The sequence below is a fragment of the Cuculus canorus genome, chromosome 1 (genome assembly GCF_017976375.1).
Source record: "Cuculus canorus isolate bCucCan1 chromosome 1, bCucCan1.pri, whole genome shotgun sequence".
In the NCBI taxonomy this organism is placed as follows: Eukaryota; Metazoa; Chordata; class Aves; order Cuculiformes; family Cuculidae; genus Cuculus; species Cuculus canorus.
The window spans coordinates 130,858,833-130,872,090 of NC_071401.1; the positions used below are offsets into that span (position 1 = coordinate 130,858,833).

At 37.9% G+C, this 13,258-nt stretch overlaps 1 protein-coding gene across 1 annotated transcript in view; it reads left to right on the forward strand.

Annotated features, from left to right (window-relative positions):
• The window catches only part of ANO2 (anoctamin 2), a 184,715-nt gene that overhangs the window by 48,946 nt on the left and 122,511 nt on the right, over window positions 1-13,258 (forward strand). The window contains exon 10 of the mRNA XM_054056456.1: window positions 6,515-6,579. Within this exon, the coding sequence (XP_053912431.1) occupies window positions 6,515-6,579 (65 nt within the window). The remainder of the gene's footprint in view (window positions 1-6,514; window positions 6,580-13,258) is intronic.

Genomic DNA, 13,258 nt, shown 5'->3' on the forward strand with positions numbered 1-13,258 from the left:
TTACAAGCAATTTCTGAAAATCTGCTTCCGATTATTTTGTAAATAAAAAGTTTCTAGCTATGGAAAGACTTTTGAAAATATATCCCTCACTGTCTGTGCAAGAAAATACATAATCAAAGACTGTGTGAATTCAGAATATTTTTAATACATATGCTTGCTCTTAGAAATGAACAAAACCATTTAATTATTGTAATCCATACAGATTAATTCCATACTCTTCTCTAATGTTTGCTCATTTTTTTTTTCTTAATATGCAAACAATAGGATAGGAAATGAAGAGGGAAAATTGTGGGGAGAGAAAGGAGAGAAGGGAGGAATGAAGAAAAAGAGAGTGTTTGGATGCCTTAAATATTTAGTATCCTAGAAATCCAATTGTACTTGTTCACCAATTGGTGACTTCTAAATTGATTCATAAATGTTTTTAAATCTGTGATATTATGTGTTGATATGTGCCATCTGTTGCTCGAGGGAGAGGTAGGAAAATGCCATTAATGTGGCAAAACACCATGTAGTTCTCAGGAGTGTAATTGCCACAAACTGTGATCATTTAAGCACTTGAAATGAAGACTGAGCTCATAGTTCATAAAAATAAATTTGATTTCTCCAGTGCTGGCTTAGTTAAAAATTGAAAACATAATCTTATTTGTAGTTTTTGATAAACAGTGTTAACATTCAGCCACTAGATGTCTTCATGTGCCATATACAATTGAATTTAGTATATGAACTTTAATAAGCAAGAGACAAAGTTGGAAAACAAACTATAAAGAAGCTTGTATATTTCTGTATGTTATTTTGAGCTTTTTTTTTCATGAAGAAATTGTCTACTCTGCACTTGCAGAATGTTTTCTGAGTAGGTGGTAATAGTGAGACAGTAAGGAACTCTGAGTCAGCCACATAGTTTAATGACTTGAAAGATTAACAAAATTTTTAGAGAAGAGACGAGGAAGATTGGGTACTGTGGAATAGCAGGAAAGAGAGCCTAAAAGGACTAGTGTCTGGAAAAATACTCACCCTACTAGCTGTATTTTGTGCTGCCTTCTTTTTATTCTGCCTATTAGGCTCAGTTATGAAGTGTTAAGCATTAAAAACATAAAAGCTTCTTTCCAGAAAGACTTCACTGATTATTCACATATGTCTTTGCTTCCTAGCCATTGAATCTGCTGCAGAATTTCTATGCAAAACATCATCTGTTTTCTATCTGAATCTAATAGTCTCAGTGTTTAATTTCCTGAAAAGCCCTGATCAGGTTTAAAGACAAGGGGGGTATTTTTTTAGCTTTTTTTTTTTCTTCTACCTCTTTTTATTTTGTCTGTTTTAACTTATCTATATCTTCCATTTCAATTGTTGGTTGTATAAGCCCCTAAGATTACGAACTGACCCTGTCTAGGCAGCACAATGAATTAAGTCTTATGTACCAGTTCATAATATAAAAGGTTAATTCTTATTTACCTTCTTTAGGTTTTCCTTGGAGAAAATTCACAGTGAAACGATAGATTTGTCACATCATATGAGAATTTAAAATCTGCAGTCAATGAAACCCACTCCTTTCCTAAGACTGTTGATTGGAGTAAATGAATTTCCCTCTTTTAGTGTGATTTCTGTTCTAGGAAAAAAACTTTTTAAGAAAGTAATTGCACAGCAGCGTGTTAACAGCTCCCCATGAGAGTAAACAGGGACTTGGTCTTCTTTAAGCTTCTAGCTCAATAGTAACATGTAACCCTTCATTGCTACAACGGTTGGACATTGAGTAATAGATGAGGACTTTGTTATCTGTCTGGGAAAAACTCTTACACTGTTGTCATAGACTACAACAACATTCCTAGAATATTAGAAGCAGACTGGAAAGTGTTATTATAAACTTACAGAAAGTAGTGATTTTAAATTGAGCTGATAAAATACAATAAACTGTATTACAAAACTCTTCTCAGAATTGCTTTCAATTTAAGAAATATCATGAAACGCAGCGCATTTCAGCTTCCAGATTAAGCTTAATCTTGAAAATTGCAACTTTGAGACTGAGATTTAGTGTGGGCAACACCAGGGAATGGAAAATATTTGTTCCTTAACTCACCTTCAGTGCTACGGCTTTTGGAATCAGAGTAACCAGTGGGATTCTATAGTCTGATATAGTGACATAGCAACCCGTTCCTGAACTAACTGTAATTTTAGAAAGAACTTTCTTTTTGCTCTTCAAACTCCACTCTGTAGCTACATTTAAAACAATTTTTAAGTAGTTTTAAGAATTAGATAGCTCTAGCTTTCTTGCTTTGTATATTTCAGTGGATTCATGTATTAGTGTGATTATGGAAATGTATAAAACTGTAGGCAATGCTCTGGGGTAATAGCAAGGGGTGGTTTTGAATTGGTAACAAAAAGTATTTATCTGAAAATATCAATATGACAACCAGGGCAATCCTCTTCAATTTCTGTTGCAGCCAAAGAAAATCAAACCTGATCTCAATATTTCTTTCCATGAGTGCAAAGCATTTTGCAAAACTATGCTCTGTAAGACCAAGATTCTAAGAGCCAAGACTCCACATTCCCTGAATCTCATTGCTGAATTACCAGTTGCTTCAGCAGAATAAGTTTTACTCCCTAATCTATGAGCAAAAGATAGTTTATGCTGTATCTTTCATGAGTATACCACGCCATAGCTCTGTTCACTCAAAGTTTTGGAAGTCAGTTCTCATATTCTGAACAATAATGCTTTGTTGGGCACGTGTTTGCAAGATCCAAGTCTTAATTGCTCACTTGATATTTATTTAGTTCTTTCACATAGCAACTGCAGGAGAAGAGGACTTCGTAGAAAATTTTCATGGGAAAATCTCAGAATATATCAAGAAAACTCTACCGTTACAGTATCTGAAACTTCTCCACACTTACTTTAATTGTGCTGTTGGCCTCATAAAATGGCATAGTGTTCTGCTAGCTGTCAAAACAGACCATCTTGCAGATGCAGCTACTGATAGCTGCAAACCCCCTATACATATTTTGGTACTAGTGTCCTCTCCAGCTCTTGCATACTTACATAACTCCTTTGTGTTACACCCTATTATCTACCAGGGAAAAAGTGCTTGATGAGCATTTATTTTGCAGATAGTACTAAACAGTTTGCAATCTACTCTACAGCTAAGCTGATGAGTTCCACATGCTATGCAATTTGAAAAAAAGCTATATATTAATGTTTGGAAATTGCTGGTTTTAACTATCCTTGGAGTTCCTTTTTTCTGTTAAAGGAAAAAAAGCCAAATATTTAATTTAACTTCTCTGCAGAATGTCCTCTGTATGTGTCGAGTTTTGTATTTTTCTACATGTGCTTCTTTATTCTTTATTCATGGTTTTCTCCCCAACAGCTTTAAAACTTATTGCCTAATCCCATCCAAAATTTACAGAAGAATTAAAGTCATTAACTCAGCACTTACATTAATTTACATTAACAACAATTTCCAGGGATAGTCATCTAGTGCTCACAGAAAGGGAGAAACTGAAGTATATATAGAGTCATAGAATGGTTTGTGTTGGAAGGGGCCTTAAAGATCATCCAGTTCCATCCCCCCTGCCGTGGGCAGACACCTCCCACTAGATCAGGCTGCCCAAGGCTTAATCCAGGTTGGCCTTGAACACCTCCAGGTAGGAGGTGCCTACAACTTCCCTGGGCAACTTGGGCCAGTGCCTCACCACCCACATCATGAAGAATTACTTCCTAATGTCTAATCTAACCATTCCCCCTCATCCTATCACTTCATGCCCTTGAAAAAATTCCTCCTCAGCTTTCTCATAGGCCTCCTTCAGCCTGCTGTAAAGCCAAACTCTCTCAGCCTGTCCTCATAGCAGAGGTGCTCCAGCCCTCTTATCATCTTTGTGGCCCTTCTCGGGACTCGGTCCGACAGATCCATGTCCTTCCTTTGCTGAGGACTCCAGAACTGAATGCTGTACTCCAGAAGAGGTCTCAAGAAAGCAGAGTAGAGTGGGAGAATCACTTCCCTAGACCTGGACAAACATCTTTTGGTGCAGCCCAGGATACGATTGGCTTTCTGGACTGCAAGTGCACATTGCCAGCTCATGTTGAACTTCTCATTCACCAACATACCCAAGTTCTTCCCTTCAGGGCTGCTCTCAATCTCTTCTCCACCCTGCCTGTATTTGTGATTGAGATTGCCTCATCCCACACCCAGGACCTTGCACTTGGCCTTGTTGAACTTCATGAGCGTAGCACAGGCTCACCTCTCAAGCCTGTCATGGTCTTTCTGGATGTCATCCCTTCCCTCCAGTGTGTCAGCTGCTCCACACTGCTTGGTGGCGTCAGCAAACTTGCTAAGGGTGCACTCAATCCCTACTTCTGTACCTATGCTGCACATGGACACCCAAGTTTGTGTATTTGCTGTTGGAAATGCAAATTTTGCCCACAGATTACAGACAACCAAAGGAAGGCAGTAGTTCTACAGAAACTTCTTACATTGGGAGGAATTCAGCAGGAACACTCAGGAGTAGGAGGAAGAATTTTAAGATCTGTGATATATTAACCACAATACACTCAACTGCAATAGGCTAGACACTTGGGATAGTCTTCCTCATTCCCTTTTTTATTGCTGTGATCTGGATTGACACAACTTTGCTGAGGTTTCAGAAAGAAAAGAGAAACTTATGAAACATTTTCGCAAGAAGCCGTAAAGGAAACTGGAAATTATGGTGTGAAAGACTTCACACTCTTTTGAAAAAAAAAAAAAAGCCAGCTGCTGGATAGAAATTACTATGTGATTAATAATTTGGTAAAATACTTAAATTAATAGCAGGACATTTTATAACCGTGTATGAACTTACTAATAATCCAGAAAGAAAAATAAAAAATGAAGTTTTCCAGAATTATGTGAAGACCAAAGGAAGCTAAGAAGAACATCAGCATGACCTTTTGCTAGATGACTAATAAAATCATATAATCACCAAAATCACCATAATCATCTTTAGAGGAAAATAAAAAATGGGGTAGTCCCATGCAGAAGAGTAAGATTTCCTGTAGAACCACCGGAGTTGTTCATATTCCTCTCACAGGTTTACACTGTCTAAGACGACATGCACATTGAAAACTATTTCTTCAAGTACGGAGTGCATCAAGAAATAATAAACAAATAATGAGAACATGATGATAAATGAAACTAAATTAACCACATCACTACCTGTAAATCTGTATTACCCAAAAAGATGTGTCATGCTCTTTGTATCTCTTTCAAAAAATAAGTGAAGGGGAGACCAGAAAAACAGTAGCAAATGTAAGCTGTCAGCTCCTTTAAAAATAAGGCATCATGTCATTCCTAGTAAAACTAGAGTAGTGATGAAATTGCATTTTGAGAATGAACTTCTGTGTGGAATATCTGCTGGCTCCAAGAGATGACCTCGTCTATTCTGCTCTCATGAGACCTCACCTGGAGTGTTGTGCCCAGTTCTGGAATCCCCAGCATAAGAAAGATATGAAACTGTTTGGACAGATCCAGATGAAGCCACAAAGGCGATCAGAGGACTGGAGCACCTCTGCTGTGAGGACAGGCTGAGAGAGTTGGTATTGTTCAACCTGGAGAAAAGAAGGCTCCAGGGAGACCTTACACCAGCCTTCAACTTCTTAAAAAAGGCCTTAAGGAATTATGTGGAGGAATTGTGGGGAGCAATTCTGATAAAGGGAGGGTAGTGACAGGACGAAAGGTAGTGGTTTTAAGCTGAAAGATTACATATTAGCTATTAGGAAGATTTTTTTTCCCTGTGAAGGTGGTGAGGCACCAGAACTGGTTGCCCAGGGAGGTTGTGAATGCCCCTTCCCTGGAGGTGTTTGAGGCCAGGTTGGATGAGACTTTGAGCAACCTGATCCAGTGGGAGGTGTCCCTGCCCATGGCACAGGGACTGGAACAGGATGATCTTTACAGTTCATTTCAATCCAAACCATTCTATGATTCCATGATTCTACATGGGCTCTAGAGGGTATAGTACCCTCAGGAGCTGAGCAGAATAGCAGACTAGTTTTGACACATTTATTTGCTCTTGGTACATTTTTTACATATCAGCTGAACAATTTTGAACTCTTACCTCAGTTCACTTCTCCTTGGATGTGGAAACACTGGTCAATAGTTATCCATGGTAGGGCTTCAGACATTAAAGAAGTCACATCATAGATGAGACTCACTCTGCAAGTAGTATTAATTCTAGTATATTTCCAAAAATTTCCACAAGATTACAGCATATTTTACTTTTCCTTTTGAGCCATTCCTTTTAATACCACTATCTAACGAATGTGATGGGGAGGAGGTAAGGATGTGGAGAAAGATTTGTTTACACCATCATCCCATTGTTTGCTTGGTTGGAGTCTTCCATAACTGTCGGATAAATGTACCTGGAAGTTTGTATTGAAACATGGGAAACTGCTTTTTTTTTGGCATTTATTTTTTTGACTCCCTGAATATGTTTGTAAAAACAGATGGGAGCACTGTTTCAAGTTAATTTTCTTTCTTTCTATCTTTCTTTTTTTTAGTTGCTGTATCGAGAATGGGCAAGATATGGAGTATTTTACAAGTTTCAGCCTATTGACCTCATAAGGTAATAGAGACTGGTGTAAACCACCAATGGACCTATTTTTTACCTGATACAGATTAATTAAGTTCCTTCCAGTTACTTCAGTAAATAAATCTTGGATTGAACAAAACACTAAAAATAATGTTGTCACTGCTTTTCTGTAACTTTGGTGATAGTTCACTGTAACAATAATACACTAAACAGTAATGTACATTTGGTTTTGTATTCCTGGAAGAATTCAATTTCTTTAAAAGAAGCGTGAATTCTTTTTACAAAAGAGGAATTTGCATTTACATTGATGATTTTTTCTTCAAGATTGTGGTCAGAAATTCCAGTGAAAAATCAAAAGCTGTTGTTCATGTGACAAATCTGTGTGAAAGTATTTGACATTTTTGAAAAGGATTTAATTTTTTTAATCCTGCTCTTATAATTGTTATTCATCTGAACATACCTATATGTGTTCCTAGTGGGTTTTTTGTGTATTGTGAATGTTGACATTACAAACATAGAAGAAGTTGGGATGAAAATAAGACAAAACCAAAAAATCATGCTTTTTAAGGAATTGCCACAATTTCTGTATAAGAAAACTGAAACAAACCAAAATAATTTTTTTGCATAATATAAATACTGAGTAAAGAAAAGGAAAAGATGTGAAAACGGCTGACTTGGAATATCTTAGATAAGATATCTGTTTAGGAATACATGTACTGCGATATTAACAAATGAACCGAAGAAAAAAAACCAAACATACCACAGTCTGTTTCTGGACATCTTGTACACGTAAGAGAGGTGACATTTATTAGCATTTATTATACAATCTGCCCCTATGTGTTACTAATATGAATAATCAATAATCTTTGTAAAATATATTCATTGTATTTTCAGTTAAAGTTGAAATACTGTATACAGGCTTTCAAAAACTTAACCACTACCTTGTAAGGTGAGCATAGTTGTTTTATTGAAAGCAAGATGTTTCAAACTGGAAAATGATAGTGACACCATCAAATCTTATTCAGACTCCACAAGACTTTGAAATAGTTTGTTTTTTTTCTTAATGTTTCTGTGCAACATTTTTGAATATCAGTTATTCCAGGCCAGGCTGCTGTATGGAACAGGTAAACTCAGAACAAGATTATAGTACTTGGTATATCGTTAGTAAATATTACAAATGTTAAGTTGAACTGTGACTAGCTAGAGGAATTCTCACTTTTTACCAGACCTGACAGCTTCGTTGAATTAAAAATAGAAGTACATCCGTTTATACTCCATATTCATTTGTATTTTGCTGTGTCTATTATAATGATTTGTTATACTGATATGATTTCATAAAAATTCTGTGGTTTAAACTTCTATGAGAAAGAAAAAAAGGACCAGAGATATACAACTGATTCTCTGTTCTGAATGATTATTTTTCTTGCTTTTATCTTCCATACTTTACTTAACTGCAAGTTTGACTGTTACCACTAAAATAAATGTGTTTTTTATTTTCTGGGTAATTTTAGAATTTAGGATTATATATACCTGAAGAATTACCACCCTTTTCTTTCTACAACTGAAATCCTTTTTTTGCAGTTCTGTACAGTGGGGGGAATTTGAGATTCAGTCTCAAGGTAGATGTTTATTCCCTAGATAAATATCAACCACACTCTGTGGATATTGGTAATTTACTGTGATACTTGTTTCTTAGATCAGTTAGATTATACTCAACTTTTTTTCTGGTTGTGGGGGCACTGTGTAATTCAAAGGTTTATACCCGGGCTTTGATGAACTGAAGAAGCCTGATACTCAAAACTTATTCTGACTGATGTTTTCAAAGACATTATCCACCTAAAGGTATCGAAGGAGCTGGCGGAAGTGCTCACCAAAACCCTTTCCATTATCCTAAGCCAGGAGAAAGTGTCAATCTGCTGGAGGGTAGGGAGGCTCTTCAAAGGGATCTGAACAGGCTGGACAGATGGGCTGAGGCCAACGGGATGAGGTTCAACAAGGCCAAATGCAGAGTTGTACACTTGGGACACAACCCTGTACAGCGCTACAGGGTTGGGGAAGACTGGGTGGAAAGCTGCCTGGCAGAGAAGGACCTGGGGTTGTTGGTTGACAGTGGCTGAACATGAGCCAGCAGTGTGCCCAGGTGGCCAAAAAGACAAATGACATCTTGGCCTGTAGCAGAAACAGCATGGCAAGTAGGACCAGGGAAATGATTCTGCCCCTGTACTTGGCATCAGGGATGCTGCACCTAGAACACTGTGTTCAGTTTGGTCAAGACATTGACGTGCTGAAGTGTGTCCAGACAATGGCAACAAAGCTGGTGAAGTGGCTAGAAAACAAGTCTTACGAGGAGAGGTGGAGGGAACTGGGGCTGTTTAGCCTAGAGAAACGGAGGCTGAGCGGAGACCTTATTGCTGTCTACAGCTGCCTGAAAGGAGGTTGTAGTGAGGTTGGTGTTGGTCTTTTCCCCCCAAAGTACAGACAATAGGATTGGAGGGAATGGCCTCAAGTTGTGCCAGGGGAGGTTCAAATTAGACTTTAGGAAAAATGTTTTCACAAAAAGGGTTATCAAGCACAAGTACAGACTACCATGGAGGTGGATGAATCAACATCTATGGAGGTGTTTAAAAGACCAGTAGATGAAGTGCTTAGAGATACGTTTTAGTAGTGGACAGGTACAGCTGGACTCAAAGGTCTCAAAGGTCTTTTCCAGCCAAGAAATTCTATGATTCTGTGGTTCTAGGCTTAACTCTGTTGAAGTATGTTGCTTAAATAATACTCACATCCCCAAATTAAATAGTCTTTTTACTCTGATTTTTAATATAACTTGCAACAATATAATCTTTTTAACTATTCCTCTTTCACCTTCATTCAGTAAGAACGCAAACTGAAATACATTCTTTAACTGAAGTGCCTATGCTGAAAGACTAGATATTGTACTATAGAATTATTCTAAATCATTCCTGGTGCCTTAGTACTTTGCTTCTGGCCATATAGTTGTTGCCAGTTTCCAAGTGATTGTACATCAAAGCCAAGAACTACATATTTGTTATGCTTACTCTTGGCACAGGATGGGGGTTCTCTGAGGTCTTTTCTAAGGTCTGACATCTTGAGGGAATGCTAACAGCATATTCAGTCTTAGAAATGTTTCAAGTTCTTAATAACACAAAACCAAATAAAGAGCCATTGCAACATTTTCTGATGCTTCCATTCACTCCTGTGTCTTAATTGGCAGAAGTATGGCTTTATGCACCTCTTTGGGCTATAAGGAAAAGCTAATTTTTTTGTAAATTAGGAAATGCAGTTTTGAGTGAGGAGGGTTTCACCTGATGCGAACGTACTGGGTGTTACATATTTCTGTTCTACAACAAATGAATTATTTGCTAACATGTATCTTAGGCTAGAATTACTGAAAATTATTTTCTTCCTCTTTTAGTCACCCTCAGACTTGGAAGGAATAAGTGAAATGTTAAAAGCATACAACGAAAGTTGCAGTTCTAGGATGTGCAGGGCTCTAGAAGTTCATCCGTTATGCCATACTTTTTTTTTTTCCTTTTCTTGTTCTAATTTAAATATTGATTTCTACTACGGAGGAGTTTCTCCAGTGTACTTTCTTGTATGAATGCATTAATCAACAGTAGTACCTCTCAATCTTCAAAATGTACTATAAAAGCTGCTATAAAAACATGCATTTGTTAGCTTCCTGAGGGTAATGTTACTGTTGATCCAGGGACAGGAGGGACACTCCCTAGAAGTTTTATGAACCTGCATAAAGAAAACTGGGTCTACAAAATATTTTTTCATAAATGTTTTAGTATGTTAATCAAAGTTTTAACAATGTGATTCTAGAATCAATACATTGTCCTTAGACCTACCTATTGCTCAAAGCAGGTCTGGCTTGAAAGACAGATCAGATTGTTCATGAGTTTTGAAATCTCTAAGGATGGAGATCACACAGCTTCTCTGAGCACCCTTTCCAGGATTGCACCACTCTAAGGGGAAGGAAATCTTTCTTTCTCTTCAGATCAATGTTTCCTTCTGTCCAGACCAACTGTCCTCGGTACAACTTGCAGCCATTGTCTCTTGTCTTTCAGCAGCGCACCTCTGAGGAGTTAATGAAAGTCAAGACAATATACAGATAAAAGCTTACTTAACTCCTAGAATGCTGGAAAGTAATCTTCTTAATAGACATCTTTAAAGTACCTGCAGATGGGAATCCATGTATGATCTTAAATTCCAGATAGGAGGGCATCATCACAGAGGAGAAGTCCCCCTTTGTTATATTGTCATTAACATAGGATTACCTCACCCTAGGGAAGTCAAGCAGAGCTGGCTCGTTTTTAATTGTGGTAGAGGTTATTTTAATATTAGTGCTTCTGAAAGGTCCCAGGTCATCAGCTTGTTTTCATTTCTATTTCCTGTTTCTAAGATTTCACCTGAATTCTTAATAACTAACCGGCTACATTATCTATAGCATGATTACTTTCAAAGTTCCAAGTGCTTGTATTCGCTTACCTTGCTGTAAAGCCTGAAGCCGGGAGGACATGATCATTGTAAATATTAAGACTCTGTATTCAATAACTCTTTTTGCAGGAGTAGGTGGAAAAGTGTGTTAACCAAAATATTATTTATAGTGTATAGCATGTAAATCAAAACTTGGGAGTTTCTGTTACTCAAACTGTCTGCCTAATATATTTCCTCCTTCCTATTTTTAACTATGTTTTTCTTTAGTATGGAAAATTGTTCCAACTTTGTGTGTAATGAATTCTGGCCCTTCATTGTAGTATGCCCTTGCTGAACCTGCTCTTGACAGAACAGTCGCCAGTTCTCCCCTGTTCCTGCATTTGAATGCTGTCTTCCCACAGGAACAGCAGCCTGTAGCTTTCTCTTCCTGGCAGTTTTAAAAGCAATGGCAGACCCATAGTGTCCTGAAGTTTGATTGCTCCACCTCTGCATACATTTTTTGCCTTCACTTTCAGTGTTTTGGGGCCTGTGTAGTGCAGCCTTTCAGCTTAATCAACCCCGAAGTGTCATTACTGGTTTGCCTTCTTATTTTTTTCTTATCTTATCAGTCTTCAACACACAAAAAAGGTGTATCTGCTTACAATACTCAGGACAGTGTAGCTTTAAAGGAATGATAAAATAAGAAAAGGGGAGTTCTGAAGCTGTGTTTTTATTTTCTTTATAGGTAAGTGTTACTTCCTCGGCAAAAGCAGTTCAGATCAGATTCTGCTACAACATTCCCCTAACTATAGCCACCTATCCTGCTTAGTGTGTTAGCAAATCACTGCTCCTTTGAACATCTTACTTTGCAGATGCATCTTCATCACTTGAGTGAGAAAATTTGCCTCCACATACTTTTCAGAACGCTAAGAAAGTGAAAACAAAGGTCTGTAGTGCCCTCCATAATTCCAGAGGTATGCTCATAAGTTGTTCAATCACTGTTTATGCTAACTGTGGGGTTGTTAGTCCTCAGAGGGCAGGTTCTCCTGGGTGTTTCAGTTCCTCTTCTTCCCTGCCACTGAGTGTTTATTATTGTGAATTAGCCTAACCAAATGTCTGATCTTTATTTTTTTGAGCAATGTAATCACTTTGGCAGAAAACAACCTTGTAATTTGTGGCTAGGTCACAGGAATGCCTCAGAGCTAAGACAAATCAGTCCTGACCATGGTGGTCTGGCATACCCAGCAGGTCAGTCTTACAATTCCAAGATCTGCAATAAAGACTAGTATCTTTTCTGAAAGCCAAGTTTCAAAGCAGTCGACAATGAGGCCTGCCTACCATATAGAGCAAACAGACTAGGGGCAGTGACCTCCCTTCACCTCCTGCCTCTGCAAGGCTCACCTGATTATCACCATCTTCCATAAGGCTGCAGAGAGAAAACTCTACCATAGTAGATGTGCTGGACAATATCCAATTCCTAATGCCTGCAGAATAGTTATGTTGCAAACTTTTCTCTCTGCTGAAGCAACTGCTACATCAGATGGTTATTTTCTACTTTCTGAGTAAGACATCACTTTCAGTGTGGGGTCTGTACACTGTTACAATGAGGAGCTTTTCTCTACCTGACAGTTTGATTTGTTACTTAACAGAAATGTCTTTTCAGTGAAAACCAAGTGTGTTTCAGGCTTACCCATTGATTCTTTTCTTTTATTGACCCTATTCTTCACTATATGCTAGTTTGTTGATCGTAATTTTATGAGGTTAACTTTCACTTTGAGGGAGGATGGAGCTTTCTTTTTTTTTGATATTAGAGACCAGTGTCTTTAGAACGTTGTGCTTTTCCCTTTAGTCAGGTGAATTACAATAGCATTCTTCTGAGATGATACTAATTTATGGGACCCTCAAGAGGGTTTCCTTCCTGCCAGGTGGGCAATGACAGTAAAAAACACCTTTTCTTCTTGGTAAATAAATAAATGACAGTTCCCATTTAGGACATTGTCCAATTCTTCCCTCACTGTCTTTAGCAGGACTATTTTCAACACTCACATAGATGCTGAGGCTATATGCTAGGAATTCTTTACTAGGAAAAATGAAAACAGCTTTAAGCCTGGGAAAGTGCAGTAATCTAATAAACACAGCATTAAGTCGAAAAATGCACGTGAGCTCTACCAGTAACTTTGGCAGTAGTCAGCCTAGCTTCTTTCCAAACCTCTGCTGAGACCGTGCCTGAGACAATAATCTGAGCATATCTTCTTGATATAACCCTTTTGCG